Raw genomic sequence first — 14416 nt, forward strand, 5'->3', positions numbered from 1 at the left:
GAGGTCAAGACCATTCCTTTTCAGCCGGATATAGCAACGTCTTCCAGCTTGTTTTAGCTCAAATGCTTGCTTTAAATCCATTAGTATTTACTGAAGCTGGCATACAAATCCATGCACGCGGTGGAATTGTTAACTAAAAGCGGGGGGAAGGTTGGATCCTGCAGAGGAGCTCAGTTGACATGACTTCTGTTCTCTCCTAACCAAAGTGAATCAAGGGAGTTATTTTTGTAAAGCAGGTATTCATTTTCTACCTTTCCTGAGAGTGCTGGAAAAATAAGTAGTAGCAGTGATATTTTATTTACTCAGCTCTTATATATTTATTATGTGTTTTGTTTAAGCATTCGGTAAAGAAAAAGACAAAGAGAAGAAGTTAGATGATGACAGCAGCAGTACCACAGTCCCTCAGTCAGCTTTCTTGGGCCCGACATTATGGGACAAGACACTGCCATATGATGGAGACACTTTCCAGTTGGAATACATGGACCTGGAAGAATTCCTCTCAGAAAATGGCATTCCACCCAGCCCAAACCAGCATGAGCATAGCCCACACCAGCCAGGTCTCCAGCAAGCTACCTCAGCATCACCTTCTGTCATGGACCTCAGCAGCAGGGCTTCTACTTCAGTCCATCCAGGCATGGTGTCGCAGAACTGCATGCAGAGCCCGGTCAGACCAGGTAAATCAGCCCTAAGACCTTCCTGTGGATTTTGGCGTGAGCATTCCTCCCCACTGTAAATCGTTTCTTCTCACTGTACAGTTGGCAGGCAGTTTACAGAGAGCCAATACGATTCATTTGCACGCAAAAAAAAAAAAGCTCTAGATATTGCTAAGTTGCTCCACGGGGATTTTTGGTTAAATTATGTCAGGAAGCTGCAGGAATTCCAAGGAAACTCCTGTCACCTTTTCTTCATTGGTAGCCTAGCTGTTGGCAAGTAAAAAATACACAAGCAGAATAGTAATGCGTAAATGCCGTGGTGTTAAATAGGGAGGACCATGAAAGTGAGCGTTCCTTTTCTTGACTAGTATTTGATGCAAGGACATAGGAGACTTAGCGTGGGTAATTATTTTGAAGATGAAATTTAAAGACAGTGGTTCCTGTTTGGAATTTTGGCTGCAATCTTACTCTGTATTGAACACAGTAAAATTGGCCACAGTATGTGGGGCAGGAACTAAATTTGATAACTGCATTATCATCTTGGTTAGAGCAGCATAAACTAAGAATAACTCTGACCAGCATTGATAAATTACCTCTATAGTTACCTTAAGCCATAGGAAAACAAGGCATCATGGAGCCAAATTCTGGTCATAATGTGTTTCAAACCCATTTGGTATCAGCGGAAGTCTTCTATTTGTTTGGTAACACTTTAAATCATCCCTTCAGAGGGATGCAGCACAAATCTAGAATAACAGCTATAGCTAGACACCAGCAGGGCTGAGATCGCGGTTTTGGGAGTTTTATCAACATAAAAGTCTGGAAAACATGGAGCTTTGCTTTTTTATTAAAAAAAAAAGTGTAAGGGTGACTTATTGTGCTCTTCTGCTCACACAAGGTTTGCTAGAGCAAAGTGTGCTCTTGGGAGCAGGAAACCACTCCTCTCCCTTCTGCTTGATCGTTTGCCATGCTCAGCGTGCGAAGTCATTGTCAGAATCATCTGATAAGGAGGCTAAATAAATAAATAGAAGGACAAAAGTTGTGGAGCAGGATGAAGTGGAAAAGTCTTAAAATCTACAACATTCCTTTCTCATTAAAAAAGAAATAAAATACCCCACAAAACACCCCAAACCTGTCAACAGACTCTTTGGCCCCACGTCAGATGTGTGTTTAGTCGTGGATTTCATTTACTCATGTTATGTGGATTTTACTTTTTGTATTTCAATTTCAAGGCATTTCATAGTTAACCAATAACTCGTCAGGGTTTCCAGAGTTGAAATATATTTGGAGTTGGCAAGAGTGGAATATTTAAAGAAGAAAAAAAAAAACTACTCAGATTTTCCCAAGCCAGTTCTTATAAATAGTGCGGGTATGCTACCCCATTTTCTGTCACTTATGCACACAAAATTAAAAGCAGATAATCCGTCCTCATTCTTTTTTTTAAGGGAGCCTGGTTTTGTGCCAGGCTTTTAATGATCACCTGTCAGAATTTATTTGTAATCAGCTGCCTGCATGACTTGCTTTCATTTCATTGATTTTTGAGTTTTTCCCTGAGCTTTTGCAGCTGGGGGTTACAAACTTTTCTTGCTAAAACTGTATGCTTATGTATGGTTGTAAAAGGAGTTGTCTGTTGGGGTAGGATAAAGCATCTTAGCTTGAAGGTATTTTTTTCTCCATGTCATCTTGTCCTAAGAATAATAGGTTTGCATTAAACTCTTTTTTTTTTTTTTTTTAAAGGGTGAGCTTGTTCCATTTCTGAAGATTTTTTTTTTCCCCTGTTGCAGATAGGTACTATGGCTTAATTAACAGCAGTCTGGTTTATTGTCAGATTAATGGACTTTTTTTTTTGCTGTCACATAAAAATCTGACAATCTTTTTTTTTTGTAGGGATCATCGTGGATTTTAGCTTTGAGCAATTTTTAAAATACACAGTATTAAAAACATTTCTAGTGAAAATAAAAGTGATCATTTAAAGCTGTCATAAAAGTGCTGAGGCAAATGTGCTGCTTTGTAATATTAAAGTTAGTCTGGAGCTAAGTGTTAAAATTACTATAGTGGAGCCTTTTGGTTAATAAATCCTATAAGACCTTTAAAGACTTTCAAAACTGTCATATGAAGAAAGTTTTTTTTTTTTTTTTTAATTGGTGTGAGCTAGTGTTTCAATATGGCTGTTGTGATTCGTATTATTGTAATAAACCCAAGACAAGTAGTATAAAGTACACAATTTCAATAAAATTAATTCCATGTCGTTGTATTATTTTTAGGAAAACTGAATTTTCTAGGTGATAGTAGTTCTTCTAAAAATGTTTTGTCTCCACTGATTTTTATCTTAATTTTTTGATGGCCTGTGTGATTATGTGGTGTGGACTCAGGCTGAATGAAGCAAGGGTCAAATGTTGTGCTTCTCGCATCCCTGCTTTAAATGACTCCCCAGCATTCAGCATCAGTATATCACGTGTAGTTGGGCAAAAGTCTGAGACTGGCATAGGCTTTGTACGGGGAAGGACTCATACGTGAGCATGGAACACCAAATGTGGCTCCCGTGCGTGCGTGGTATATCTCAGACAGAGAAGTCTACACAGAAGTGACATAAGAAGATTTAATTTTGTGCACATGTTGAAAGGCAAGCCTTACCTGTCTTTAGAAACCAATGATGTCACCTAGATACGTGTTTTATACCGCCTATGGAAGCGATCTGAAAACTTGCACTGCCGTTCAGTGAGAACCGGGGTCAGGCTCAGCAAAGCTGGACTGACCATGGCTGTAAACGTGATATTACAAGATCCACCATAGTGGAAAACTAACAAACAAATCCCAAAACAACAACAAATGGTTCCTTATAAATTTATCTGAGCTCTTTATTTCCAGCTTGCATTGTCTGGTTGTTGGAAAAATGTTTAGTCTCACCAGTTTGTCATTTATTCTCTGGACTATAGCAAATAAAGTGAGCAACCGCTTTCCTGTAAATTTGTTTGGGCAATCTATGTTTGCAAAAACTGGTCTCCTTTGTGAAGAGAAGGGATGCAGGATAATGTTTTTTTTTGTTTGTTTGTTTGTTTTTAAAAAAATGGAATCTAAAGTATTTAAGTATTTCTTTTTCACAGTATCACTTTAAATCAAAATGCTATTTATTAATTTTAGTGTTGCAGACAGTCATTCGTTATAACATAGATGTATTTGAAACATTATTTCTCCCTGTAGTGGATGCTGATGAGTTGGTTGGAAATCAGTCTTTCTCAGTGATACAGTTATTTTAAAAGTAGCTTTTTAAGTTACCTGTTACTGCAAACATGTTTTCTTGTTTCTCCATCTGTTGCAGATCTCTTGTCTTTTGCTGGGTTTTGGTGGAATGTAAATCTGTGTTTAACTGTGGTGTCATTTAATGAAATCAGGAGTATTCATGGCTGTTTGTATATAAAGGGAGTATCGTATTATCGTATTTTGAAGTTAGATAGGGGGTCGTCACTTTTACCTGTTGTTTTTTCCTATGGGTAGCCCGTATTTGGGTAAACGGGATAGCAATTTAAAGGGCTTGCACGGAGTGAATTAGAGTTCAGAAGCATTAGCTAAGTCTGGTGGAAGACTCTAATTAGAGGATTTTTGTTCTTTGAGATTTAGATGTGAATTTTCAGTTTGCCACAAAAGCCTTGGCTACATGGCTATTGTCAGAGGGGAATCCTGTTGACACAGTTATGTCCCGTGTTACAGCCCTGCTCCTTATGGAGGATAGGGACATGGAAGGCTTAGAAAAAAGAATTCTTTGCATTCCTGTGACAGTGGTTTTCACTGCAGTGCCTGGATTGCTGGGTGCCTTAGACTACTTGCAAAGGATCTGCCAAAGATTAAGGGGAAAAAATAGGAAAGCAAGCTTTGTAATCTGTTGCGCAAATACAGATGTGAGATATCTAAAAGTCTTTGCTTTCAGTAACAAAATAAGATTCAGAGGTGCATTCATCAAAAAGCTGAACACCATTTCAATATGAAGTGTGCTCCCCTCAGCCCCCTCTTGGAAGAACACAAAGATTTATTAAATGCTCTATTGTACGTACTTGGCAGAGAGATTTCATCTAGAGCATGTTACCCGTTACCTTTTACTTCTTGCATGGATACTGAATCGTAACGACTGACACCAGGCAGGGTTGGGTGGGTTTGGGTATTTTTTTTTTTTTTACTGGTTTGTGATAGGCGTACGCCAGCGGGGATGGTTTGCTCTTGCTCCATCCGGCTGCTCAGCTGCATACTGGGAATGACTTGGTGAAGGGGGCAGCCCACAGAAGGGTGTGTGCAACACTCCCTTTATTGTAGTCTTCCTTCCCCTGTGTTTCTTAACGTGACCTCCTCTTCCAGCACGGCCTTTGTAGTGTGAAGGGCAGCATTCCCGGCAGCCAGCTCGTCTGCGGAACCCTTTCCTGAGCTCTAATCGCTGTTTACAAGCAGTTCAGTGTTACGTGAGCCATAACGTGAGCCCCGTTCTTAGAGGTGAGGGCTTCTACCTGCGGCACCGAGAGGAGCTGGGCGCTTAACCACCTTTGGTGTCCCACGTGATAACATGAGAATGACCAGCTAAACCGCCCGGCAGGCTGTACCAGAGCTGCTCTTCACATTGACTCTCACGTGAGGCTCTGAATGGCTGCTGCCTGCACCACCATGTGCTCCGGGCACGTGGCAGTCCCCTGTGCAGCCTGCTCAGCACGGCTTTTGCTAGAGCAGCAGGCATGCGTGCATGGCTGTGTGCTCCTGCCATTACCAGCCGGTGCCGAAATTGCAGTCAAGTGGAAAAGCACAGCTCTGTGCGCTGCAAGGGGAAGGCAATATCCAGGCAAGCCGAGCACGCTGCTTTCTGGATCAAAGGAAGATGCAGAATATATTCTGGCAAATATTAAAAATAGCCTGTCACATGATAACAAGGGGAAAAAGTGCTGAACGAACAAGCCTTGTTAATGCTAGAAGCAAGAACACTGTGTCTCTTTCAAAAGATCTAATTTTAATATTCGCCGTTAAATGTTGATTATTGGTTAAATAATTGCTCAACTACGTGAAAGAACTTGAAGTTACTTAGGAGTTCAAACAGTAAACAGCAGGAAAGGTCTTGGGTTTTGTACTATACTTTTTAAAAACATACCTGGCATGATGCTTGAGTTCTCCTGTGCGCCTTCACCACAGATCCAGCTGTGTATGCACGTAAGGGCTGTCTGGTGTTAGGAAGAGGATATGCAGAGGGAGCAAGCGTGGGTTTTGTCCCTTGAGGAAAGCGTTTCAGGGATGCCAAGAGCTGAACTTGTTAAGGGTTACCTAGGAAAAAGTTGTGACTTTCTCTTAGTCCTGCTTCCTATCTCAGAGTGTTTGGCTGACTGATCGTCTAGCACAGGGGTTTGATTTTTAAGGAGCGAGTACACCCTGAAGTCTTCGTGAAACAATATGTTAGAGTTAAGAGACGAGATGTCATCAGGAGATGTATACAAAGACATTGATGCTATCTGATTAGATGAAGCTATGAGGAAACATACTAAATTGTTGCAGTCTCTACATATTTATATGACAGCAGATTGGCAGTTGTGGGAGCCAGCAGTGGCCAGATTCTAGCCAGTGAGTCTCAGCGATGAGTATTTTACTCCTCATGTGGAGCCGCTGGTTTCAGTACAGCTTGTTGACTGCCCTCCTTCAGCAGCTCCTAGGTGGAGCAGCAAAATGTCACCATCCATTCTCTATCATTGATCTTTCTGGGCTTTTTTAAGGGGGGGGTACCTGGTCTTGGCGTACCAGTGGAGTTTTCTTAGGATGGAAGGACATACTTGTCATCATAAAGAGTACTTGAGATCACTATGAAATCAGAAGGCTGCCTGGCAGAACACCGTGCAGCTATTTAATATTTGTATAACACGCTAACATAACCATGAGTGTGCTTTTGAAGAGTCTTGCTTTCATAACGAAATATTGCAATATTTTGTCAAAATTCCACAAAAGATTGATCAGGAAAGAGCATTTCAACTGAGTTATATGCAAGAAAAACAATGGTTTGAGCTATTCTGTGTGAGGTAAATGGTGAGGTGTCTGGAAAAAAGCAATTGTTTGAAGCAAACCTCAAATTCAGTAGGAACTAATGGAGTAAGTTATATGTGAGGAGTAAATATAGAAAATGAATGGTAAAATGCACATCTGTGTCAAAATGAATACAGTATAAACAGATTTTGTAGCTTGTATGGCAATGCTTTATGAGCACATGGCATTGAAGGAGCCAGCAAACAGTGTTAAAGAAGCTGTCTGCCACAAAGCTGAGTTGGGACCTGAGAGCTTCAGATCTCACGTGAGGAGAGCCAATGGAGACAAGTAAGGCAGTGTCTGTTAGGCATTTCATCTTTTTTCTTTTCTTTTTTTTTTTTCTGCTGGGGATCTTCAATGCACTTCAGCTTTGTGTAACTGAGGTGCAATCCATCAAGCTTTAAACGACTACAAGTTATTGTTCAACCTCATTTTCTGACCAGCTTTGAAGCTGTTGTATAGTTCTGCTTCCCTGTCCCATTCTCTGGATGAACTAAATCTTGCCAGGGCTAAATTCAGCCCAGATTTTCATTGTACACTATCCAGCACCCTTGCTTAGTTTCTCTGATGTGGCACTCTTTTGCTTAAGGGTTCTCTGCTCAACTTTTAGAGAAACAGCTTTAGCTCTTCATCTTACTGCTAGTATTCTCTTGTTCATATTATTTGCTGTTTAATGAAAACAGGCATCGAGGATTTTGACACCCTTTTCTCATAAGCTTGTGTTTTGGTGTGTGGCCACTTGTAGAACAAAGAATAAAAAATGCAGATTGCGTTAGGGTCCTAGAAAACTCAGGTCCTCATTAACTGAAGTGAAGATGTAAGTCATTACTGGAACATAACTTGGCAGGTACCCATAGATCAATGTTTTAGCATGCGTTTACTACAAGCAGATGTCAGAGTGAACTACAGCAGTAGCTTGTCTGTGACAAAATGCCATCCTTAGATATTCAGGTGTATAAGCAGAGAGGCGAAAATGCATTTTGTGACAAAGATTGGTTGAGGACGGATAATGGTTTTAAAGGAAAAAAGTTCTTTTCCAATTAGTCTTAGGGAGCTCAGCTTGCTATAAATTCTTTGTTCTGGAACGTGGCTGTGGACAATAGGTCAAAGATTAAGTAATTCATTACAGAGCTGGTTGGTATTCCTGAATTTAATAAACGAATGAACAGGGCTCTCCATCCCCAGCAAGATCCATTACTTTGTGTGGCATTGACTGGACCTTAACTTTTTTTGGAACACTTGCAAGGCTCGCCACTCTCTTAATTCCTGTATGTGGATGCAGCATTATTTGAGGTGACCTGGTAACTCAGCAATAGTAATGCAGAGGAAGGCATCCAAAACTGAATTTAAATGCTGTCCCACTAGGATCTGCTTATAACTTGAGATTCTGAGGAGGCAAGGAAGGAAACTGTAGATTGCCTTTTGGAAAAAGGAACAAACAGTAACGTGAAACTTCGAAAGACAAAATACTCCTGTAGAGCTCTGTTTTATGGAACAATCAGTGCTTAGAGAATGCTGAAGTAATAGTACTAAACCTTCTCCTAGAAGCCTATGTTACTCAAGGCTGTGGAGTATACAATAGACTTAAAATAAGAGGGGCTGCACTGAAATAAAGGAGGTGATTTAAAATGGTTTGGTCACTTTCACAAACTCACCACTGCAAGGTTTGGAAATGAGTCCAACTCCAGCAAGAAGTCCGTTTCAAAACCAGCTGGGTGCTTAGTAAGTAGGAACTGGCACTTGAAAACAAATCCTGCTCCTCATCACAGCAGAGAGGGTTAAACTGACTTAATTTGAAGGAGCCTGCAGCAATCAGACATACCACTGTGTTCCCTCTGTCTTTGTGCTGCATAGTGGAAATACAGATGTTACTGACGTCTGCAATCCCTGCAGCTGTGGCCCTGTGTTACAGCATGGGGCATTTGGCCATTTTGTTTGTGTAACTCTTGCAGCTCTGTTGCTTACTGTGATAGATGGATGTGGTTTTTTTGCCTGATTTGCTGTGAAAGCAAATGTTTTGCTAGGTGTGCGTGGCCTCTTGTGTGCTCCTGATCATGATTTTTGAGTACATAGGCTGATTTTAGGCAAACGTGGCAAGCAAGTTGAGATTCTGATAGAGTAATTACACTGCTAAAACTTAATGAAAATAGATGGCTGGATATGATAGGAGTATGTTAGTGAGCAGGAAGAGCTGTAATGTAAATGTGCATTTTCTATATCAGAGAATTTACATAAAACCTTTAAATGCCTGATGTGTGTGAAGTGCTTTGGTGAGAGCTGACACCCTTCTAGACACCATGAGATGGTGATTCACTTTGAGAAACAAGTCTGCAAGAAAGTAGGTTTAATTGGTTGCCAGCGGGTGTCCAACTTTTTTCCACCATTATTCTTCCTTTAAAATCCTCATCTCCTGGAGTCGTGTGATTACATGACTCTAAGGCTTCATTTAAAAAGAAGTTGGAAAACCAGCTGTATGATTTGCAGGCGAAATCCTGAAAGCACCAAATCTAGGTAATGGAATGATCTTGATCCTCTAAAGTTGAGCAAAGTTATTTTACCTAAAAAGCTGAGCATTTACGCAGCCTTGCTGTATCCTGTTCCTCTGGTGCAGCAGAAGCGCTCCAGCTCCACTGCCCAATTTGAAACTCCCTTGCAGTCAGCCAAGTTTAAATTTGAGGCCTGTTATCTTATCACAATTATTGCAGTATCACATGTGGGCACACGTCCAAGTGACCTTGTGTATGTGTCCTGCCATTCATTCTCCGCAGTGTGTTTCAGCCCGGGCACTCTGCACAAAGCTCCCTTTTACAGCTTGTTCTAATCAGCGTAACTTTCCACCGGAGTCTGGGGTGGAGGTGGGTTAGAAGTGAATGAGAAACATGGGACAGTGAGAGTGGGCTAAAAATGTTCAGGGATCAAAGAGAAAAGTAGGTCGTGGCAGGGTATGTGTGCTGGGAGGAGGAAAGGGGGAGCGGGAGCTAGGGGAAGGCTTGTTTTCCTATTGGCTTTTCGAAGTTGTGCAATTTAAGAATTGGATTAACCTGATATGACTTTGTTTTTCTGCCAGATTAGATATGTTGAGTTTCTTGGCATTGTGAATTGTACAGTACATTGTGTGCTGTAAATATGGGTGTGTCGGGATAAAGCTGTAATGACACAACACGCTTGCAGTCTAATACGGCACTGCTGGGTCGACTCCCCTGCTCCCTTCGCGTCCCCTTCCCTCTGCCCCGAACGCACATACTTGTCAGGGCATTTAGGAGTCTGTTACAACAGAACCACCTTCTGCTTCCAGCCCAGCACTGAGATGTTTCAATACCCTTTTTGGTAACGCTTACCTGAGTCCTGAAAGTACATTTGGTCTGACACTGGCATCATGCAGTGGTATACGCTATATGAAGTGTCTTTTTAAAAAAAAAAAAAATGGGGGGGGGGGAAGAAAGCTGTATGGAAACTCTTAAGTTTCATCCTGCTTTCTCAGAATTAAGTTGGACACATTTTACAGGGAAATGTCACTCTTTTTTTTTTGCCTTTTTTAAAAATTTTAAGCTAAATCTAAGACATTGCCTTGAGCTTAACTTTGGGAGAGTAAAATCCAGGTGCAGATCTGAAGTTACTGCAAGTGCCAAGCTCAGTGCCACTTGAAGTTCATCACAGAGGTGTATGGATGTCTAAGTTAAGTTTTGACTACTGTATATTTTTGTATGTTCCATGCATTGTGAGACCACTTTGTGTGGTACACCCATTGTGTATGTTGGGCCAGCCCCACGGAGGAGCCCTGTTCTCTTTGCTTACTGAAGGGTGAGGGTGGAACAATGAGGACTTGGATATAGGCAGTGCAAGTCAGCACCTGGAGCTGGGTGGTCAGGACGGCCCCAGTCAGCTGGTGAGCGCTGCTCTGAGGAGTGCTAAGGAGCATGCAGGCTCTGGGGAGTGAGACTGAGAATCGTAGGACACCTCTGTTTAATTCCCACTCTCACATTTCCAGTCCTCTCCCAGGACTACAGCTACCCGAGCAGGTTAGTCCCAAGGCACTGACCACAGCCTGGCCTTTGTCACCAGCTGCATAAGGGCCTGCCCTCTACACCACTGTGAGTACAGCGATAAGCAACAAATTAATTCCCCTGTCAGCAGTCAAGACTATTTTTCTTGGAAGAGAAGAGCATAGATATCCAATACGGGTTTAAATCGGATACCAATATTTTGCCATGTTACTTAACTGCATTTTCCTAATGCCGTTCTCTAATTCACATTGAGCAAAATGCCGTGTATCGGTAAGGTGCAGGTTTTTCTGAAGTGGTACTGGTCTGGTCCTTATGGTGATTGAGCCATTTGTTGAGAGTAATACAGGCTGAGTAAACGGGAGCAGGAGGTTGACCTTCTGAACACCTGCATCACTTAAACTATGCTTATGTGAGAGAATTAGGAAAGAGTACAGCATAGTTAAAATGCACCTGCGTATCCACCTTTTGAGGAGGTTAGACCTCAAGCCTTCAGCTACGAGTGTTGGACAGCAGCAGTTTGGGTGTCTTTTTGAAACACCTTGGCTCAGTTGGCACCTCGGGACTTAAAAATCAGGGCCTAGATTGTCCAAGCTCTGGGACCTGACATTCATCCCTCCACAATCACGTGGCCGCTCACAGAAGGGCTGATCTCTGTTGGACTGGACTTACCGGCAGGTTTAGGATGCACTTTTCCATATTCTTACCTGTTCAATTTTCTCAGTGCAATGCGGTTGAAGTCATTGTTGAAAGTCATGGTAGTCTCTGGAAGCTGTTCTGAACACGTGAAAAGAAGCCATTAGCCAAATAGAAGGAAAGAGCTGGAGGTGTAATTGTCAACTCGTGTGTGTCTCTGATTTCACCAGCTACCGCACGTGTCTAGGTTATCAATTTGTTTCTGTTAGAAAGTAAACAAATCTCACTTTTCTTAGGCGCTCTCATGAGTGTTTCATCTGAGTTGCTCTTATCTGCAGCAGGGATGCGCTTCTCGGGGCTCATTCGGAGGCTTCTCTTTCTGCTCCCACATGCAGCGTGCTCTCAGGCGTCACGTGCACTTCTGGTGCTGGCCAGGGATGCTGTTGATCTCTTCCTGAGTTGGTTATTTGAAAACGTTATCACTGCTATCAAAATATACTACCTTATAATTGGGGCAGCTTTTAGCCCATTATGCCCTGTATGTTTTTTGGATTGGATCCTCTGGCCAAGTTCTACCTCACTTTGTGAATGTTCCTCAGCGCTCAGTACTACTGTCTGGTGGCTGTTCAAGTAGCATCAGCAAAATTGGAGCTGTGGGGGACGTGTACCACCGTCAGGTTCATAACTTTCCTTTACTGGGCCCCATCCTGAGGGGCCTAAGTGCCTCTAATTCTCCTGCATACGGGATTTGAAGTTGTGCAGTGTTTTTCTGAGCTACTCACAAGAGGCTCTCCTAATCCTGTACCGTGAAGAATTCACAGTGGCTTTTCAGAATCGGGTCCTTTCAGGGTCTGCATGCTTGAAGGAGCTGGTGTTCAACTGCTTACATCCAGGTGAATGCATGGTGCTCAGCACCTTTGCAGCATGTGCTCAGCCCTGTGAGCCCAGTCAACCCCTACTTAAAACGCAGCCCTGCCGACACGTGTTTAAGCAAAACCCCTTAAGTGATTTTTCTTCTGCCCTTTAGTTTATAGCCCGTGGCTTGTTGTTTCCCACTTTCTCACGTTTTCCCAAAGCCGCTGGTGTGTACAGTCTGAAGATCACATTTAACCAACACAAGGAAATCAGTTTGGCCCGACTGGCTTCTTTATCACGTGGCTGAGAATGTGTTCACTCTGTTCTGCCAGACTATGGCTAGCTGAGCAAAATACAGTGAAGCTCTGGGCTTCTGGCCAAGCTTTTATTTCAGTTTGGAGCTTACAGCCACATATTTGCTATTTGGCAGGACATCCACTGGGGTATATTTGGATAGTAATCTAGCATTGTTTTGCTGCCTTTTTCTTCCTTTTTTTTATAATACACAAATAGTATAATCCCAACACTTACTTTGGCCAGTCTGTGCAAGATTTCTCAGTGTGCACCGTTATGTACGTGCAGTCAGAACTTGTAGTCGTGACCTTTGGTAAATATAAGTCAAAGCAATTAACTTTCTTTTATTGAAAAATTCTTGATGTCCTACTCTTTGCCCCCTGTGTGCCGATAACGGAGCTATGTTGTTACTCTTTCCAAGATCAAAAGCTTCACTAGGGTTTGATTGAAGTCCAATTATGGAAGGAAGTAGCTTTGCTGGAGCTCTGAAAATAGCAATAATTGTTAAAATAATAAAGGCTGTCCTTGTGTGTCTTTATAATCTGTAGAACTTTTTTGGGGGGAAGAGGGTGGTTTTCCTCTAGTTTTAAGATGAAAATATTAGCAAGTATCTTGGAAATAGAAGTGTGCTGTTAGGAGAACAAGTATCCCACTCTGGATTTGGTACTGCAGTCCTGTTCTGCATCCCAAGCTTGCCTTCCTCCAGAGCTGTTTGCATGCAGCCTGACTCATGCAGGAAAATAAAGCTGGATTTGATTTTTAACAGTATGGGAGGCTTTGGGTTTGGGGGGATAAAGGCTTTATGATGCAAACTCATTTATTTTTCTGTGAAACAAAAATGGGCTTTTCAGAAGCTTTTCAGAATACAGTGTGTTTTGGAAAGTTGGCTCTGGATTTGAAACCCTAACATCTCGGATGGCACCCTTGAATGAAAGAATAGTACAAAAGCACAAGGCTTCTGAAGGGGGCACAAAACATTATCACAAGCAGTGGTGTTACTTTGTGAAGGGACATAAGTCTCTTGAAGTATGGGGGTTTGGGGTTGGTTTCATACAGGCAGTACTCAGCCTGGAAAGCCTGTTCTTATGGCTACTTTATCAGACTCCTTGAGCTGTGTCTGAGCAGATGGGCACTAGCAGATGCTGGCATACTTTTCCCAAAGTCTTTATGTTGTTCTGCGGAATATGTATTTACAGATGCCTTCTCTTAGTGTCTCCTGCATCCTCAGAAAGAAGAGAGGCTGGGAGAAAGAAACCCGCGGGGAGTCTTGGCTGGTGTCGACTGACAACTTCAGGCAGGGAGAGCTTGGTTCTTGATGTTAGAGCTCAGCTTGTGTAAACCTCCATTTATCAGCACTTGGTTAATTGAAACAACAGGATGAATAAATACAAGTTGGGATGAGAATATGGAGGGTGCTAAATGAATCTCTTCTGGCATCTTTCACTGATTGCTGTAGGTGCTGCTTTGATAATACATTCATTTCTAACTAGAGTTTTAACTTAGATAAACCGTGGAAAAATATTGCTTTTTTAAATCTCATGTGCATATGCATACAGCTTATTATATAGGATGGTATAAATCCCCATGTGAAAATCAACTCTCTTGTACTTTCTCTTTAGACAGCTGGGCTCAAGAACACTAATTACTTGAGTAAAATCTTCATGTTATACATGAATGGTATTGATTATTAAGTCCAGAGGGTTTTACAGATCCAGTGAAGCCCATTGATTGTTGCATTTGTCACATGAATCTTTAGAACTATAATTTTCTTAGCCCCTTAAATAACCAGGACAGGACCTGTTACTTATTTGTGAGAATCTCACTGCTATGCTCTCTCCATCACAATGAGAGCTTAGTCTTCATATGCTTCAACGTTTTTGAAATGGATTTCTTCTGACCATAAGATAAGTTTTGTGACCATAAGATAAGTTTTGTGACCAT

General features: G+C 41.9%; 1 protein-coding gene across 2 annotated transcripts in view; it reads left to right on the top strand.

Moving 5' to 3' along the window:
* HLF (HLF transcription factor, PAR bZIP family member) overlaps positions 1-14416 on the top strand; it is a 35900-nt gene that overhangs the window by 1039 nt on the left and 20445 nt on the right. For both annotated transcript variants that reach the window (XM_035342754.1, XM_035342755.1), the window contains exon 2: positions 339-674. In XM_035342754.1, coding sequence (XP_035198645.1) covers positions 339-674 — 336 coding nt within the window. The remainder of the gene's footprint in view (positions 1-338; positions 675-14416) is intronic.

Source organism: Oxyura jamaicensis, chromosome 18, assembly GCF_011077185.1.
Source record: "Oxyura jamaicensis isolate SHBP4307 breed ruddy duck chromosome 18, BPBGC_Ojam_1.0, whole genome shotgun sequence".
Lineage (NCBI taxonomy): Eukaryota > Metazoa > Chordata > Aves > Anseriformes > Anatidae > Oxyura > Oxyura jamaicensis.